This window comes from Brienomyrus brachyistius, chromosome 13 (assembly GCF_023856365.1).
Source record: "Brienomyrus brachyistius isolate T26 chromosome 13, BBRACH_0.4, whole genome shotgun sequence".
In the NCBI taxonomy this organism is placed as follows: Eukaryota; Metazoa; Chordata; class Actinopteri; order Osteoglossiformes; family Mormyridae; genus Brienomyrus; species Brienomyrus brachyistius.
The window spans coordinates 6817143-6833044 of record NC_064545.1 but is presented as its reverse complement, the minus strand read 5'-3'; the positions used below and the strand labels follow the sequence as shown (position 1 = coordinate 6833044).

At 39.5% G+C, this 15902-nt stretch overlaps 2 protein-coding genes across 2 annotated transcripts; both read right to left on the bottom strand.

Annotated features, from left to right (window-relative positions):
• Window positions 1–4210: 4210 nt before the first annotated feature.
• On the bottom strand, window positions 4211–7289 carry LOC125706097 (troponin I, fast skeletal muscle-like). The gene is made up of 6 exons (XM_048972601.1): window positions 6743–7289; window positions 6505–6541; window positions 5739–5867; window positions 5449–5538; window positions 5189–5365; window positions 4211–4608 (listed from the first exon to the last, which is right to left on the bottom strand). Exons 1-6 carry the CDS (start codon window positions 6748–6750, stop codon window positions 4519–4521), a joined length of 531 nt encoding a protein of 176 aa, XP_048828558.1. The 5' UTR covers window positions 6751–7289; the 3' UTR covers window positions 4211–4518.
• A 1372-nt stretch (window positions 7290–8661) lies between these two features.
• Window positions 8662–15779, bottom strand: LOC125706096 (troponin I, fast skeletal muscle-like). Its single transcript, XM_048972600.1, has 7 exons — window positions 13698–15779; window positions 11309–11339; window positions 11146–11182; window positions 10021–10149; window positions 9609–9698; window positions 9342–9518; window positions 8662–9000 (listed from the first exon to the last, which is right to left on the bottom strand). The coding sequence occupies exons 2-7, from the start codon at window positions 11314–11316 to the stop codon at window positions 8911–8913; spliced, it is 531 nt and encodes a 176-aa protein (XP_048828557.1). The 5' UTR covers window positions 11317–11339; window positions 13698–15779; the 3' UTR covers window positions 8662–8910.
• Window positions 15780–15902: the final 123 nt, after the last annotated feature.

The window sequence follows — 15902 nt, the reverse complement described above, 5'->3', positions numbered from 1 at the left end:
CCTTTTTTTTGCTCGCCGTCTCCCTAATTACAGCAAAATACCAGGGAAGCCAAATGTGCTTGCATGCGCCCCCTAGTGTCCCTGCAGGGAAAACAATACTGCTTGCCAGTTTTTAATGCAGCGAGGAGGAGAAAATGTATAGCAGAATTAAATTCTGCACATCGCCAGGGGCCAGTTTGTTGTTTCTGGGGTCTCGATTGAAAAGTCACTTCCGCCATCCTGGATACGGTCATTTAATTTTAATGGCTGTACATATAATGGTAACACTAGCTAACAAGCAGCTTGTCGTACAGCAGAAGGTCTCCGGCCTGTGAGGACAGCCGCAGAGCCGGACGCAACACTTCACCACTGAAATCGGCTAGAAAAATGAATAATGCAATTACTGCCATTTCCAGAGGGAAGTGTTCCCAGTCCGCAGGAGAAAGAGAATCAACACAGCGCCTCTGCAGTGGGAACCATGATTCCCCCGGGTCTGTGAGACTCGCCATAGAAATGCGAGGCTCTCGCACAATCTGACCTTCTCAGGACCTGGCCAATTACAAAGCCCAGCCAGGGCTACACATCCTCAGCTCCCCAGGAAGGACCTTAACAACTTAAAGGCCATTAGAAACACAATGATCTCACAGACTCGGCTCTTTAAAAGCCCAAGAGGAGAATACCTCCAAGTGGAGAGCATTCTTGTCCACCTCCGCAAATTCAAGAGATTTACTTACTTTTACCAACTATATTTCATAAGGGCATAGCCGCACTAATGCTGGTCTGAAAGCCTAAGTGGTGATCATGTTTCAGGCCACGAGAGCATGTAAATAAGGCAGTCTAAGTGTGGCCCCCCTCTCTATCGAGGGGGAAGCATGTACTCTAGCTGCGGTACATGGCTGACCTCTGATGGCGATGTTTACTGAGAGTGGCTGGAGCACCACGGTCGGCAGCACAAAGCTCACATCTCACAGAGGTTTTCCGTAAAACATGTACCAGCACTTATCCATTTTTCATGCCTTCTGTTCACCCCCCCCCCCCCCCCCCATTCAAAAAGTTCTAATGATCCAGGATTCGAATGAACTAGAACAGCGTTTTTCAAACTTATTTGTCCTGGGGACCAGTCATGTCAGGCTTTGGGACTGCAGGGCCCTGCATGATATTAATTTAATCTAATCAGTAATACCCTGTGAATGCTCTGTCCTTAGATGTTATAGTGGACGGTTTTGCTTCTCGCCTCACCTTTAAAATAAGTCCAGCCCACCTTTGAATTAAATTGTCCTCCGAGCGATGTCAGGATGTGCGTAATGCAAAGATTACTGGGTGCGAGAAGGAATTCTCCTTCATTGACGATTTTGGACAGTTTTGCATGTGTTATTAATGATAATGTTCAAATTAGCTTTCTCAGCACCCCACCCCCCCACCCCAGCATCAAAAAAGGTCCCCAACCAGAGGAGAGAAAACAGGAACAACCATCAAATTGCTCTATATGGTCCATTTAATTAGACAGATTGCATTGTTAAAAAAAATACTGCTAAAGTGATAAAATCGGGCCTTGAGGCTAACAAGGTCCAGGTTCAGCCATAATGACATGGCCGAGGAGCCCAGAGGACGCAGGGAAGCATGTGGAGCATTCAGGAACCCTTCAAATTACCGCAGAATGTTCCGGATAATACGTCCGTCATAAAAGGCATCCCTGAGGGTTAGCTGCCCCCACAGATAGCACAAAGCCAGCTTACTTGCATGCTAAGGCCATCGGCAGGCAGATAAACTTAGCAAGTCGTGTCCTTGCTGGCTCACATGTGGGCTTCTTGAAGAAACTCGAGACCAGCAAATAGCCCTGCTTGACAGAGGACTGAGGAAGGATGTTAGAACCAGAGAAGCGCCGTGGCCATAAATAGAGGCGAAGGGGGTCCTACTGGCCATGGGAAGAGTTTATGGGTTTTCCTGGGGGAGAGATTAGCTCAGCTAAATAGCCACCCAAGCCAGTCATTACCCGCATTAACACATTTACATTGACATTAACACGGCAGTCGAACTTTAAAGTTTAAAAGCGAATTTGTTTGAAAATCATGCGCTTTTCTTGCCATTTGTGACCTTCTGAGTCCACCTGGATATTTTAGGATTTAAACTTCAGATATTAATCTCTTTTTCTATTTTCCCATAGTCCTGGGTAGAATTTAACCACAACAAGCAAATGATGAAAACAAGCTTTAAGGAGTTACAATTCCAGATAGTTTCTCTGATATATTTTATTGTGTATTATTTGGCGTCTACTGCAATATACTGGGATACCCTGCATTATAGTTATAGTAGTAGGAGCCTCTTAATCGCCCATTGTATACGACTCTATCTGTGCGCGTGCGCAATAGCCATGGATTGGCATCCCGTTCAGAGCGTAAACCTGCCTTATGCCTGATCTGCACGGAATCTCCAGGCCTACATGATTCTGACCTGAATAAGTGATTAGAAGATGGATGTATGAATGAATGATTGTTTCTCCTGTAATTCTTTAATTTTTTGCAGATTGTCGGGTCATTGTATTTTATGTAAAAAACGTTTTATTTTATGCTTTTGGGTAAATAACATGGTGACGTCAGCTTCCTAGAAGATTCAATCAAGTGTGTAACTTTGGTATGAACGCTGGGAGTGTTGATGTCACCAGCCGCTTAGGGGAGATATGATTATTGGCGGGGGGGTTATAACTCTTCAATCTCCCCGTAATTTATGACCATGGATTAAATGACCATCGATACAAACAAACAGCTTAACGCATTTCGACGAGTATCGCATTTACACATTTTACTTTCCATTAAAGCAAATAACAAACATGACCTAATTAGGGCGAATAAACAGCAAAACACAAAGAAAATATTGTTAATATCTCTGTATCTGGACAGACTACCTGGCAAATGTCACAGCCGGATTTATTGCCACACGCAAACTTTGCCTTTTCTGAAGTAGCGGTTGGTGTTTGTTTACATTCACGGAAATACGCAGCTTTCGGATATTCATTTGCTGCGAGTAAATATTTAGCGATGTTTTATGCGCATTTTATTTATTTTATTAAGTAATCTATTTTCTTATTATAAACGCTGTTTAGACGTAAGTCCGGCGACGTTAACAACCTTACCATTATGCAGAGATGAACCCACAGGAGTCAACGCAACTGTGCTGAAACCATAACATACATATGTAGGGTCTTTTCACTAATTATGTTTTCTTAAGATTTAATGAATATTACTTAAGAGTACTAATTGATATCCGACATAAATAATGTGCATGTGTGTGGTCCAAGTATACCTTACCTTGTGGGGACCCGTTTTTTTTTTACCTTAATTAGACCAGCTTTTATAGTTAGCATTGAAATTTTTCCCAAAGAAATGAATGAGCAGTCCCATAAAAGATATGATTACACAACTGTGTGTGTATGTGTGTGTGTGTGTGTGTGTGTGGGTGGGTGGGGAGGGGGGGGTGCATAGATCACATTTGGGGACCAAAATGTCCCCCCCAAACTTCCTTACTTGTCAGAACACTTCTTCAGGTCCCCATTTTGATAACCCCAATTTTATAAAAATTTGTGAATGCAATCAAAAAAGTAATAGTGCCAAAAGTCTTGTATTTTGGTTGGTTACTTATGGTTAAGGTTAGAGTTGGGTAGCGGTTAAGGGTGTCATGACTGGGTTTAGGGTTTTTCCCATAGAAATGAATGGACGGTCCCCATTTAGATATGAAGACAAACTTGTGTGTGTGTGTTTGTGTGTAAAAAAATGAAATGGCAGTGCGTTGGGTGGTGCTGCCGCCTCACACCACCCAGACTGGAGCTTTCAGATCTAGCCCCCATGTGTTGGTGGAATTCATCGATTCAAAAACAAGCATTTGGCCAAACTGGTGCTTCTTAATTGCCCATTTGTAGGTGTTCCCTGTGATTGGCTGGCATCCTGTCCAGTGAGTTCTCCTGCCCTGCACACTGGAGATAGGATAAGCTCAACCTCTCCATCATGCTTTATGGGATAGGTGGTTGGAAGGATGAATCTACAGACATTTGAGTGCCTTTTAATAGACCTTTGTTAGCTTGAGCCCTATTACAGTTAAAGATATTAAGATAATTAGGCATAGCTAAAAAATCTACTGGCACAGTATTAAACTAGTTTTCCTTTTTGTACTGTACTAAACAATGCTAAGTATACACATGTAGCTAATTTTGTGTAAAGGTGAGGAAAGAAAGGAATAGTCAGGATCACAAAGTCTTACATTTTGCAATCATTTCGGCAACACAACACATCTGTTAGCAAAATGTGTGTTTTATTTAAATTTCTGACCGCTTTGAGGTTCAAAGATGTTAAGGGGCTTTCCTGCAGACCAACAGGAGTATGAGATCTTTACTGTTGGTCTTCTTGGTGGGCTGGATTTAAAAATCGGTCATGTGCAAACAGCGGACGGGGATAAGTAAGATTGATATAAAGTCAAAATGGATTCTGCGTTGCAGTTCATTTGAACCTTATGCGGAAAACTTGATGCAGTCCCAAGGTGGTAGGCAATTTAAGCATCAGACTCAAACATCTTCTTCCTTCCGCCCATACCGGCCTTGTCTTCAATGTTCTTACGCCAATCACCAACTGCTTCTTTCTCCTAGTGGGGTAGATTTAGACCGGAAATCATGATTCGGTCAACAGCATTTGATAAACACTTATAGCTTGCTGGATACATTTTTTCTAAAGGTTTGCTCAAACTCAGTGTAATTGCCTCAATTATTTTGTTTGACTTTGCTAAAATGCTATAGCATAAAGTGATAAATAGCAAGAATATTAAGGTTACATGATGCAGATCTTCTGTTTCTTAGCTACTGGTGCAGTTGTGGTATTCATAACTGCTACAAAGCACCTTAGTTCCAGAGGTGGAGATTTCAGGTCCAGAGAGTACAAATCCAGACCAAGATTTTGTTTTAAGCAACCAGGTGAGTATAAATAGTTATAGTCACAGAGAACTCAACTGGTTGGTTGCAATAAAATCTTGGTCTGGACCAGAAATCTCACCTTTGCTTAGTTCTCCATATAAGACAATATTTAAGGAAAAAATTATACAATATTTCTGCTGTCTCTCTTGGGTCCTAGTTCAGCAGTTTGTTATTATGATTGGGCTTGTAATAATGCCTCAGCCAGTCATCTGAACTTGTGATAGTGTGGCATGAACAGTCCACATGAATACTTACCTCCTCCCTGACCTCCTTCTTCACTTGCTTCAGGTTGGCCCTCAGATCCAAGTTGACCGTGTGCTTGGAGCCCAGCAGAGCCTTCAGCATGGCATCGGCAGACATGCGCACCTTCTTCAGTGCCGGCTTCTGAAACTTGCCCTTCAGGTCAACCACTTTAATCTTCAGGTCTTCAATCTGGTCAAAATCACAAGGGTTGGATTGACATCAGTGACCTCCCCAGACCTACCTACAAAGGAAGCTTCGGAAAATTGATTTACCTCCTTGTTGGACTTCTCCACTTTGCTTCCCAAATCATATCTCTCTTCATCCACCTTATCGATCTGCTGGTGGAGCTTTTTGCACAGCTCCTGGAAAGAGAGAGATTCAGAATAAAAGTGATTTCAGAGAGTAGCCCTCCTAAGTAGCATGTGGATGTTTCCTCTATGCTAACCTACCTGTTTGATTTGTACAAATAAATGTCATTTGATGCGGATTCTGTGGTTTTTACATAAGTGGCAAGATGTGTGATTAATCTGGATGCAGAGATCATAGCTGATTGTTAACTAACCTGCAGCTCCTGTAATGATCCTGGCAGGGACATAGAGGGGCAGTTCTCAGACATGTACTGGGCCTTCTCAGCTTCTAGCTCAGAAGCTTCAGCTTCCAGCAAACTCTTTGCAATCTGAAGCACCAGGCTCTGGAGGACAGTGGGCATGTCCAGTGTGCATCATAATGAACCCAAGCAAGGCACAAGTATTTCTCTTGAGTTTATTTAAACCAGGGCTCCACAATTCTGGTCCTAGAGGGCCAGTGTGCAGCACAGTTTGCAGATTTCTCTGCTCAAATATACCTACATAATCAGAATAAAAACAGAACTAATTTGTACCCTTGCTTGTTTCTGAGGCTTTATCCTCAAGGATCTGCCAATTGTACCCTAGCTTTAGGCAAAGGTACCTTCTGCTCTAATTTAAGGTACAGAAATGGACTCTGAGGAACATCGCCAAGGTACAAACAACATTAATGTACCCACAATGGTACAATAATGTTCCTCAGAGTCCATTTCTGTGTCTTACAAGGTACAATTTCCTACAGCTAAAGGTACAATTGGCAGAACCCCCCCAGAGACAAGCAAAGGTACAAATTGGTACTCTTTTTTCTGACAGTGTACTAAATCTGGTAATTATCTGATTAATATGTTTTTGAGCAGGGAAATGTGCAAAATGTGTTGCAGACTGACCCTCCAGCACCGGAATTGCTGAAGCATGATTTGAACCAGAACTAACTCTTTCACAATAATCCTTTTTACAGTTTTACATTTTAATTGTCGTTTTTACCTTCAGATGATGCCTACGGCTTGATGTCATCTTTTTCCTTTTAAGATTAAAACAAGCAAATCATTATGTAAGAATCTTATACTGTTAATAATGATTTTGTCATTCCACAGTGAATGAGGGAAATTTGAAAAGATATGTGACATCTGATGCCGTACAGTCTTGACACGGTAGATTCTTAGTACACAGTCATTACTACATCAGTGTTAATCAGTCTCTTTATGGCCAAATGAGTACTTACTCAGACATCTTGGCTGTTTAGGTGACCCCCCACCCTGCAAACGGAAAGGTGTTATTTCAGCCGTTTATTAGAAGAGAATGGTACTCTAACATGGCATCTTAAACTGGACAACTTGCCACTGAATTCAATAAGAATTTTTGTAATTCTTTAGGTTAAACCAGAACCTACCGATGTGTTAGAAAAGAAAAAAAAGAGTAAAACTGTATGATGACCATTTAGAGCAAGGAAAGTGCTGCTATATTTGGAAAGGAGCAGCTGTCTTGTAGGGTTGCCCTGTTACACTCTCGGCTTCTCCAAGAAGTCAACACACGAAACCACAACAGGTGCCACAACTCCTGCCATTTAAAAGAATCTTTATGGAAAGCCTGAGACTTCAGACCACAAACACTCTCTGTATAGCCTTCTTCTCTCGTGCAAATAACAATCAAGCTGACAAATTTAAGCAAACTACACACTCATAAAGAGTTTCCACAGTTACTACTGCGTTTTACTGTTCACTTGGCGTCAATAAAGTTTCTTCAGCTATTCAAAGACAAATCCAACAAATGCATTTCGTTACGTAATATAACTCCACGTTAACAGGAAAGTTTAGAATGTACAAAGTCTGACTGCTGATATATAATTCAGCCTGAACTGATTTGATAATGCCCCAGTAGGCCTTGGCAATATAATAGCAAAATGTTAAAAATAGAAAATAAAGTACGATGACAGTAGCTGCATTTTTGACAGATACAAGTTGTTTTGCTGAAATCTTTACAACTGAATGTGAATAAGACATGCAAACATTTAAGAGTCTTTAGTCATGGCAGTCTAAGCAATGGATACCATTTGTAAGGCTTTGACTATGTCTGGGCAAAAGACCAAGACCAAGGCTTCACTGTGCCAGTTTTAAAGTGCCAGACTCTCTCCCTCTAGGTCATCTAACATGCTATACAAAACCTTAGAGCATTTCAGTTACTTCCAAGAATGACGACTCTCAAATACAAACTTTCATTCTGTTACTGTGATGACCCTGTTTTGTGGAGATGATACATATATATAAGATAAATCACTTATAAGAAAATGTTAGTCAGAAATGTCCTACACCCAGTCATACGCCTAGCAGATGCTGCAATGAGTGGAGCGATTCTCACCTATAAGTGAAGAAGGAGAGCAGGACAGATTTGGAGGAAGGATGGGAAAGACTGGCAAGCTACAGACAGAAGACATTCCTAAGAGGTATATATGGTCTTCTCTGATGGCTCAGCAAAAGTCCATTTCTCTTTATGGAAGCAGAATCCCCTATAGGCCAATAGGAATGCAACCTCTAGAAATACTGTCACCCCCATCCAGCTGCTTCAGAAATAACCCCTTCAGCCCTGAAGCCTGCAAGACTTAGCTTCACATTAATTATAAACACGGGAAGAGGCACCATTAATATGACCTGTTAACATAGGCCTATGAATCTCCGGTGATGTCTTCATAGTTTCTGAATTAGTTCTTCAGAGCTGGGAATGAGAAATAACTTATTAAAAAAAAGAAAAAAATAATAATACTAAATAAGTAAAAATGAAATTTTAAAATTACTGTACTAAAGGTCAAAGACACAGAGAGAATACAAGTACCATTGGACTGTTAAATACGATAAAAATGATTTCAGAAATGGATTCAAAGTACAATGCTGCCGACCATCCAGAATTGGAAAAATAAAATGTAATTATAATTGCTACGTTCATAATTCGCAATAAATCATACCAGTTGTTCTGAACAGGAAGAATTTTACCAAAAAATATTTGCAAAGTAGTATAGTATTTTATCATGTAAAATTTGTAAATTTCTCTTCTAAATCAATCGAATTTGTTTCGCCACCGTGTTACGAATAATCAAATGGACCAACAGGAGCAACAGTACTGACAATTAAAAATACTTCAAACATTAAGTTTGTGTGAAATAATTTATTTCATTAAACTTGGCATCGTTACATCTTTCTATGCAATGTAAATGGTACAGTTGGGAGACTTTAGATGATACAGAGAGAAACAGTTACAAATAGCAAAATTTAAACTTTGACCAGATTTATCAAGTACTCCAACAGCCTACTTTAAACCAAAGTTGATCAGAACTCTTAACAGCCCCGTTTAAACACAAATCTATGAAAAATTAACTGAAACCAGGCAACATCCACCAATTTAAGCCTCGGACTCAAACATCTTCTTCCTGCCATCCATACCAGCCTTATCTTCAATGTTCTTGCGCCAATCACCAACGGCTTCTTTCTCCTGTGTGAGCAGAGAAGACAGAAATGGAAGGAGGAAAAAGTTGATAAAAACACAATAGTTTGATAGACAGGGAAAGCCAGTGCAAAATGGCAATAATCGAAACTGAGGTTGGTAGTGTGGGGACACAAATAATATAGCAGTACACACTTACTTACTGTATTAATTAACCAGACACTAAGTGTTAGTTAATCAATCATAATGGTTCATGTATTTCATGCAGTTACTATATTTGTTCATGATTTGTGCATGAGTAGTAAATGAGTTACTAAGTTGCTTGTGCCTTCAAAGGTAAAGTGTTACCTAAAAGTGTTTGAGAAATGCCAGTGCCAAGGGTTCCTCACCTCCTCCTTGACCTCCTTCTTCACTTGCTTCAGGTTGGCCCTCAGGTCCAAGTTGACCGTGTGCTTGGAGCCCAACAGAGCCTTCAGCATGGCATCGGCAGACATGCGCACCTTCCTCAGGGCCGGCTTCTTGAACTTGCCCTTCATGTCCTGAATTTTAATCTTCAGGTCTTCAATCTGGGTTATTTGGCAGATATCAATGAATATTGACAAGCCATCTCCACAGAAGCATTGTCGGTTACAAGAGTAGTGAGATTTGCACTTCACCTCCTTAATCCCTTTGTTTACTTTAGTTTCCAGGTCGTATCTCTCTTCATCAATCTTATCAATCTGCTGGTGGAACTTTTTGCACAGCTCCTGGAAAGAGAAAGAGAATTTAATAAATTTCATATATGTTATAAATTGCCCTGTGATGGGCTGGCCACCCATCCTGGGTTGTTCCCTGCCTCATGCCCATTGCCCCCGGGATAGGCTCCGGACCCCCTGCGACCCAGTAGGATAAGCGTTTTGGAAAATGGATGGATGGATATGTTATAAATATCATATATTCTAGTTAGATTATGAAATGTTTATTACAATTGTCTTCATGGGTGGAAGTATAAATTCTTACCTAATAATGATATACTAATGCATTAAAATATGTATTCTGTTGACCTGATGTCAGTGTCTGGTATCATACCTGCAGGTCTTGCATAGATCCAGGCATGGACAGTGCAGGGCAGTTTTCATCCATATACTTGATCCTGTCTGCATCAGTCTGCGTTTTCTCAGCCTCCAGCAAATTCTTAGCAATCGAGATCATCAAGCTCTGCAGGCCAAGAACAAGGTTATATGTCAAAGAAAAGCCATGGAAGCATAAAATCTGTATGCATCCCTAAGATTATATTTGCCAGACATCTTAAATATATTAAATGACCTAAATTATTAACAGTATCAAATGAGATGGCAAACAATTGAGAGCATCAGGCTCTGCAGGACATATTTACAGAATCAGCAATAATGACAGCAAAAACAGCAACACCAACAACATAAACAACAACAGCAGCAGCAACACCTGCACCAACAGCAGCAGCACCAACAAAAGCAACAACAACAGCAACACCTACACCAGCGGCAGCAACAACAACAAAAGCAACATCAATAGCAGGAGCAGCAACAACAACAACAACAAAAGCAACATCAACAACAACAGCAACACCTACACCAACGGCAGCAACAACAACAAAAGCAACATCAACAGCAACACTAACAGCAGCAAAAGCAACAACAAAAGCAACATCAATAGCAGGAGCAACAACAAAAGCAACATCAATAGCAGAAGCAGCAACAACAACAAAAGCAACAACAACAGCAACACCTACACCAGCGGCAGCAACACCAACAAAAGCAACATCAACAACAACACTAACAGCAGCAGCAGCAAAAACAACAACAAAAGCAACATCAATAGCAGTAGCAGCAACAACAATAACAACAAAAGCAACATCAACAACAACAGCAACACCTACACCAGCGGCAGCAACAACAACAAAAGCAACATCAACAGCAGGAGCAGCAACAACAACAAAAGCAACATCAACAACAGCAGCAGCAACAATAACAACAAAAGCAACAACAACAGCAACACCTACACCAGCAGCAGCAACAACAACAAAAGCAACACCAACAACAGCAGCAGCAGCAACAACATCAACAACAACAGCAGCAACACCCACTCAAGCATCAGCAGCAACAACAACAGCAGCAACAGCAACAACAGTAATAATAATAATAATAATAACAGCAATAAATGTTTTTAAGCTACCTTCAGATGGTGCTTACGACTCGAGCTCATCTTTTTCCTGTAAGTCAGAAAGAAATTATTTGTAACGTTAAATGAGTTTTAATAAGTCTCTTTAATATGAGTATTAAATTTCATAGTGTCTAACCATCAAGCACCAAACCAAGCATAACACCATAATACTCACTCAGACATCTTGGCTTCTTGTATATCTTCACCTGTGGCAGGAGAATCAACTGTCTGTTTTATTTAGGCAATTATTATTTTACTGGCATTTGAGAGAAACACTAGATCAGCTAAATTACTTACTTCAAAAGCTAAGTTCCCAAATACAGTAAGAAACATTCCAAAATTATCCCGTAAGGTTTTGTTCCCCTCTACGATATACGGAACATCTGGAAGAATGCATCTATAACCACTTATTCAGCACAGAATCATGATGTGTCAGATATCTGTACTTGGAAGCAAAACAACAAGTCCACCCTGCACAACACATAATTTACCTAATTGCATTAGGAAACCCTGGCTAATGAGGGTGAACTTTACACACACACACACCTAGGGTTGGGAATCAAACCAACAACCAAATGTGCATTAAGCTGCACTGCTATGCATTGCTTCTCAAACCAGCTCATATGATATCAGACTGTCCTTCCAGAACATCATCTTGGAAACCTTTACTGGCACAGGCATAGAGGAGCCTTTCCACAAACTTTAATTTATCGCTTGCAATAAAAAAAAATCTTATATTCTGTTACATTGTAATTGGATATTACTGTCAGAGAGGTTGGGCATATTTTAGGTGTACAATTCCATGAGCACTCAAGGTCAGTTATTTGACATGGAAATTATTATTAAATGTCTTTCCACGCCCTATGGGACCTGTGATCCATATTTGATCACGACTCCAACCTGGAAGCATATTGATGTGCCTCCTGTATTCTGCATTTCGAAGATGGGTTTGAAAATTTCCATAAATAAGTACCTGAAGGCAGATTCCATTTATAAAAAATGTCTTTGAAGAACAATTATATATTTTAATTCTTAATCTTTCCCGGTAGAACATAAACAATTTAACAAATATGTCCCATATATTAAAATTCCCCAAGTTATATATCCAAAATCCCTGACTGGAAAATAAACGTTTTACTAAGCAATTCCGTACTTACGGTTACTCTATTATCAGTAATAACATTATATATAATAATAGTTATATATAGTTCTAGAGATATTTAAGATTTTTATACCAAATAACTGCCAACTAAACATAGAGGTCTGAATGTATTGTTGGTCTATGTTCCGTTTTTTATTTTAAGAACTTATTTATATATAACGAATTCGGGAAATAATTTTTATCCCCATATATATTTTAACAGGCACCCATAAACAAATATGTTTTATACACGCTTAAGAAACGTCCCCTTGCATGCAGGTCAATTTAATAAAATGCATGGTGCTCGATACAATCCTAATACTGTACTTTGAAACCGAAACAATCGATTAAAAGATCGGGCGTTTATTGAACTTCTCAGCTATTTTTAATAGGCTAAACATTTTTACAAGGGCGCTAGCACTCAGTGCGGTGTCTCTGTGCTCGTATCTGCGCATATACCAGCTGTTTCAACACTCGCATGCCTGCGCTCTCCAGTTACGCTTCTGCCTTGTTCACGTACATTGAATATTTCGGTATGTGCATCTCGGCCTCATCCTTTTTGTCATTCTTTGCTGTACAGTGTATCTCATCCCAGGCAACATTTAAAAGCGCTTTCCATAAAAAATCGTCCACATCACTTCCTATCCAATTCTATTTCTTATAAAACGAGATATACATGTACAAAAGAGATTTTCTAATACACAACCTTTGTTCGCCGTTTACTTGGAATATTTCTTTTCGAATACTCAATTAAAAACGGAATATACAATACCCTAATTTACAAGTGCAATGCATAAAAATTTAGCAGTATTTTTACATGACCGGGAATACAACACTCTGGGAAGATTTTAAAGTCATGTCATGATCATTACTGCAGTATTAAATTTACTTTGAAACCCCCTTAACCCTTTCAGCTAGATGTTTATCGATTGCAGCAACAGCTAAATTTCTTCACCCCTTATCTTGGTCATGGTCGTGGACTTTAAAACCCATTTAATTAATGCTTTCGGCTATGTTTTCTGGATTGCATAAGGTCTAATTTGAAACTAATAGCCCACCAATCTTCTAACCACTTGTCCTGGTCTGGGTCACGGATTTAAATAATAAGAAATTGATTTTTTTTTTTGGTAATATTTTAAATGTTTGACAACATTTTATTTTTTATTCTTGTATTTGGGTTATAGTCAGGTCAATATCCGGTGCAGCTCCAAATGAATCGCGCAAAACGGCGGATGCTCATGGCAACAGCCTTCTCAACATCCGCAAAAATGACTTGGGTCTAGAAGTATCAAACTACTTCCAAAAAATCAGAATCATAAAAAAAAACGTTAAAATACTAAAAAGGTCGCATGCACTTAAACAGTGGATTTTAAAGTCAGGAGTGGTTTAGCAGGACGAGAGGTAGGAGAGCGAAAGATCTCACCTATATGAGAAGACGACTTGGTGGAGCGACGAGATGAACTGGCAATCACCACACTAATGGCGAGGTATATATGGATGGCGGCTCGTCATCTGCTGCGTCTTGGTACCTTTCTTGTTATGGAAATGCTGTTAGAAACAGAGGCTTTGCCAGGCTACTCAGATGTCTTAACACCAGAGCTTCCTAATTATAAATAACCACTCTTAATATTAAACAGTACTTCCAAATGTCTGTAACAGAATAACCTTACTTACTAATTATCCCCAATTTACATAATGATTTCTGAAATTACATTCCATTCTTTACTATATTGTATTTTCCTAACCACAAGTATACATTATATACCGTGTAATCGCCCCAGCGTATCCCCCCGAGAACTTATGTTGTACGATATGATAGTTTAGTAATCTTATAGAAAATGTAATAAATATCCACCTTTCGAGCACTGTGATGATGCATTTAGCTTATGAAATCATCGAGAAGCGCTTTAAATTAGCGTGGCCCTAATGCTAGTTTTGTTGAATTGTAATTCAAGGTGCTGGCTTTGTCCCGATATTTACCAGATACCTTTGCCAAAAGGACAGAAATATAATAACATGCTTTCTAAGGAGACGTTTTCAATATTTGTCAATAAATTTACCATTGAAATGTGCTATAGAGTCAACAGAACTATACCTTAGAAACATAAAGTTAAAAGTTCTAATAAAAATATATAAACAGGCCCAAGTTCAAATAGCAGGGAAACTTAAATGAATGCACAAAATAAATGCCCTGAGTGTTTATAAAAATGACGAGTAAATTAATAAACATTAACATCTGGTCTAGTGGGTGCCGCTTAAAATGATACAGTCGCCTGTGATATTAATAGCATTCCACCAGTGTAGCTGAACGGCAGTAAAGCAGAACATACGAGCAATTATATGATATGTAGAACTCGACCTTTTACTGCATCACACTGTATATGCTGCATAACAACGATTCTCCGCCCTAATGAGCAGGTCTCGACCCAAATGTGGGCCTCGGCAAGTTCTGAAAGGACGCGAGGCAGAGATTGGAAATGGAAGCATTTTAAAACGAACAAGCTCCTATGCTGATCCACGATCAGATTTCCCATCCCCAGTCCTAGAATTAACCCATATAAACGGATCTTCGGTCTGCCAATGCATTGCGCAAAACAAGAGAACACTCAACCAATCCTAGAAGCCAAACCACAGATGCTTAATTTAAAATTCATTAGCACATCCAATCAGATTTGTGCAATAGGCATTGATTGGCGTATATTGCAGAGCGCACTGCTCGCTTGCCCACAGCGTTAATTCACGGAGCCGACATGGTAAAAATTGGGTCGCGGTGCAAAAAGGGTTGAGAACCACTGGTTTATAAAACCTCAAGTTGCAAGTTAACAAATGCAGTTGTTAATAAATTAATATTGTGTTAATTTTAAGGCGTTTTAAAATCTAAAAAGTATAAATAACACATTTCACTGCCATTACAAACAGATAAATTCCATCATCATATATTTTGATTTAGATTTTAAGAAAATTACAAGGAAAAACAACATTTAAATTGCATTCCGACTATGAACTATGCATGATATCATAAAAGTGCATCATCGAATGAATTGATTAATCATGGATTAATCTTGTTTTATCCATAATTAACAACTCATCAATATTATATTAATTTAAACACTAAAAATGTGTTAGTTAGTAAGATAACAAAGAACACCTGAATGGTATCTCCACACTTCATTTCAGGGTCAGATTTAGGACCTACCAGATTCAGAAAGGGTGGCTTCACCAGGTTTCCACTTGGGTAAAAAAAACGGTGAATTTGGACATTATCTTTTACTGCCTTCCCCCCCATTGCAAAAAAAGATGTCTGGGACACCGTGTGACACACATCGACGATCTCTTGTGCTCAAACGTTTTAGCAAGCCATCCTCTGCCACTCCTGCTAAAAGGCGGCCTTCCTTCAATGCCCTCATGTTTCCAGAAACTCATTTGTTATAAACACACTGTTAGATGCATTCAAAAAAACTGTGAAATACTAATCAACAGCATGCCAAAATAGTACAGTGGTGTTATTTCATTATGTAACTCTTTTATGCATGCGGAGTTACATTAATGTTCGGATTTGCTAAGTACACATTTCGGAACCTCTCAGAAATATTACTGCTGGCAGTGGTACTTTTGGTAATGCATATGA

Coding starts and splice junctions, on each gene's coding strand:
- LOC125706097 (XM_048972601.1), bottom strand. Junction 5,868..6,504: donor GCCGTAGGCATCATCTGAAG/GTAAAAACGACA, acceptor ACTGTCCTCCAG/AGCCTGGTGCTTCAGATTGC. Junction 5,539..5,738: donor GATCATTACAGGAGCTGCAG/GTTAGTTAACAA, acceptor CTCTCTTTCCAG/GAGCTGTGCAAAAAGCTCCA.
- LOC125706096 (XM_048972600.1), bottom strand. Junction 9,699..10,020: donor GATCTATGCAAGACCTGCAG/GTATGATACCAG, acceptor TTCTCTTTCCAG/GAGCTGTGCAAAAAGTTCCA. Junction 9,001..9,341: donor AGAAGGAGGTCAAGGAGGAG/GTGAGGAACCCT, acceptor CTGCTCACACAG/GAGAAAGAAGCCGTTGGTGA.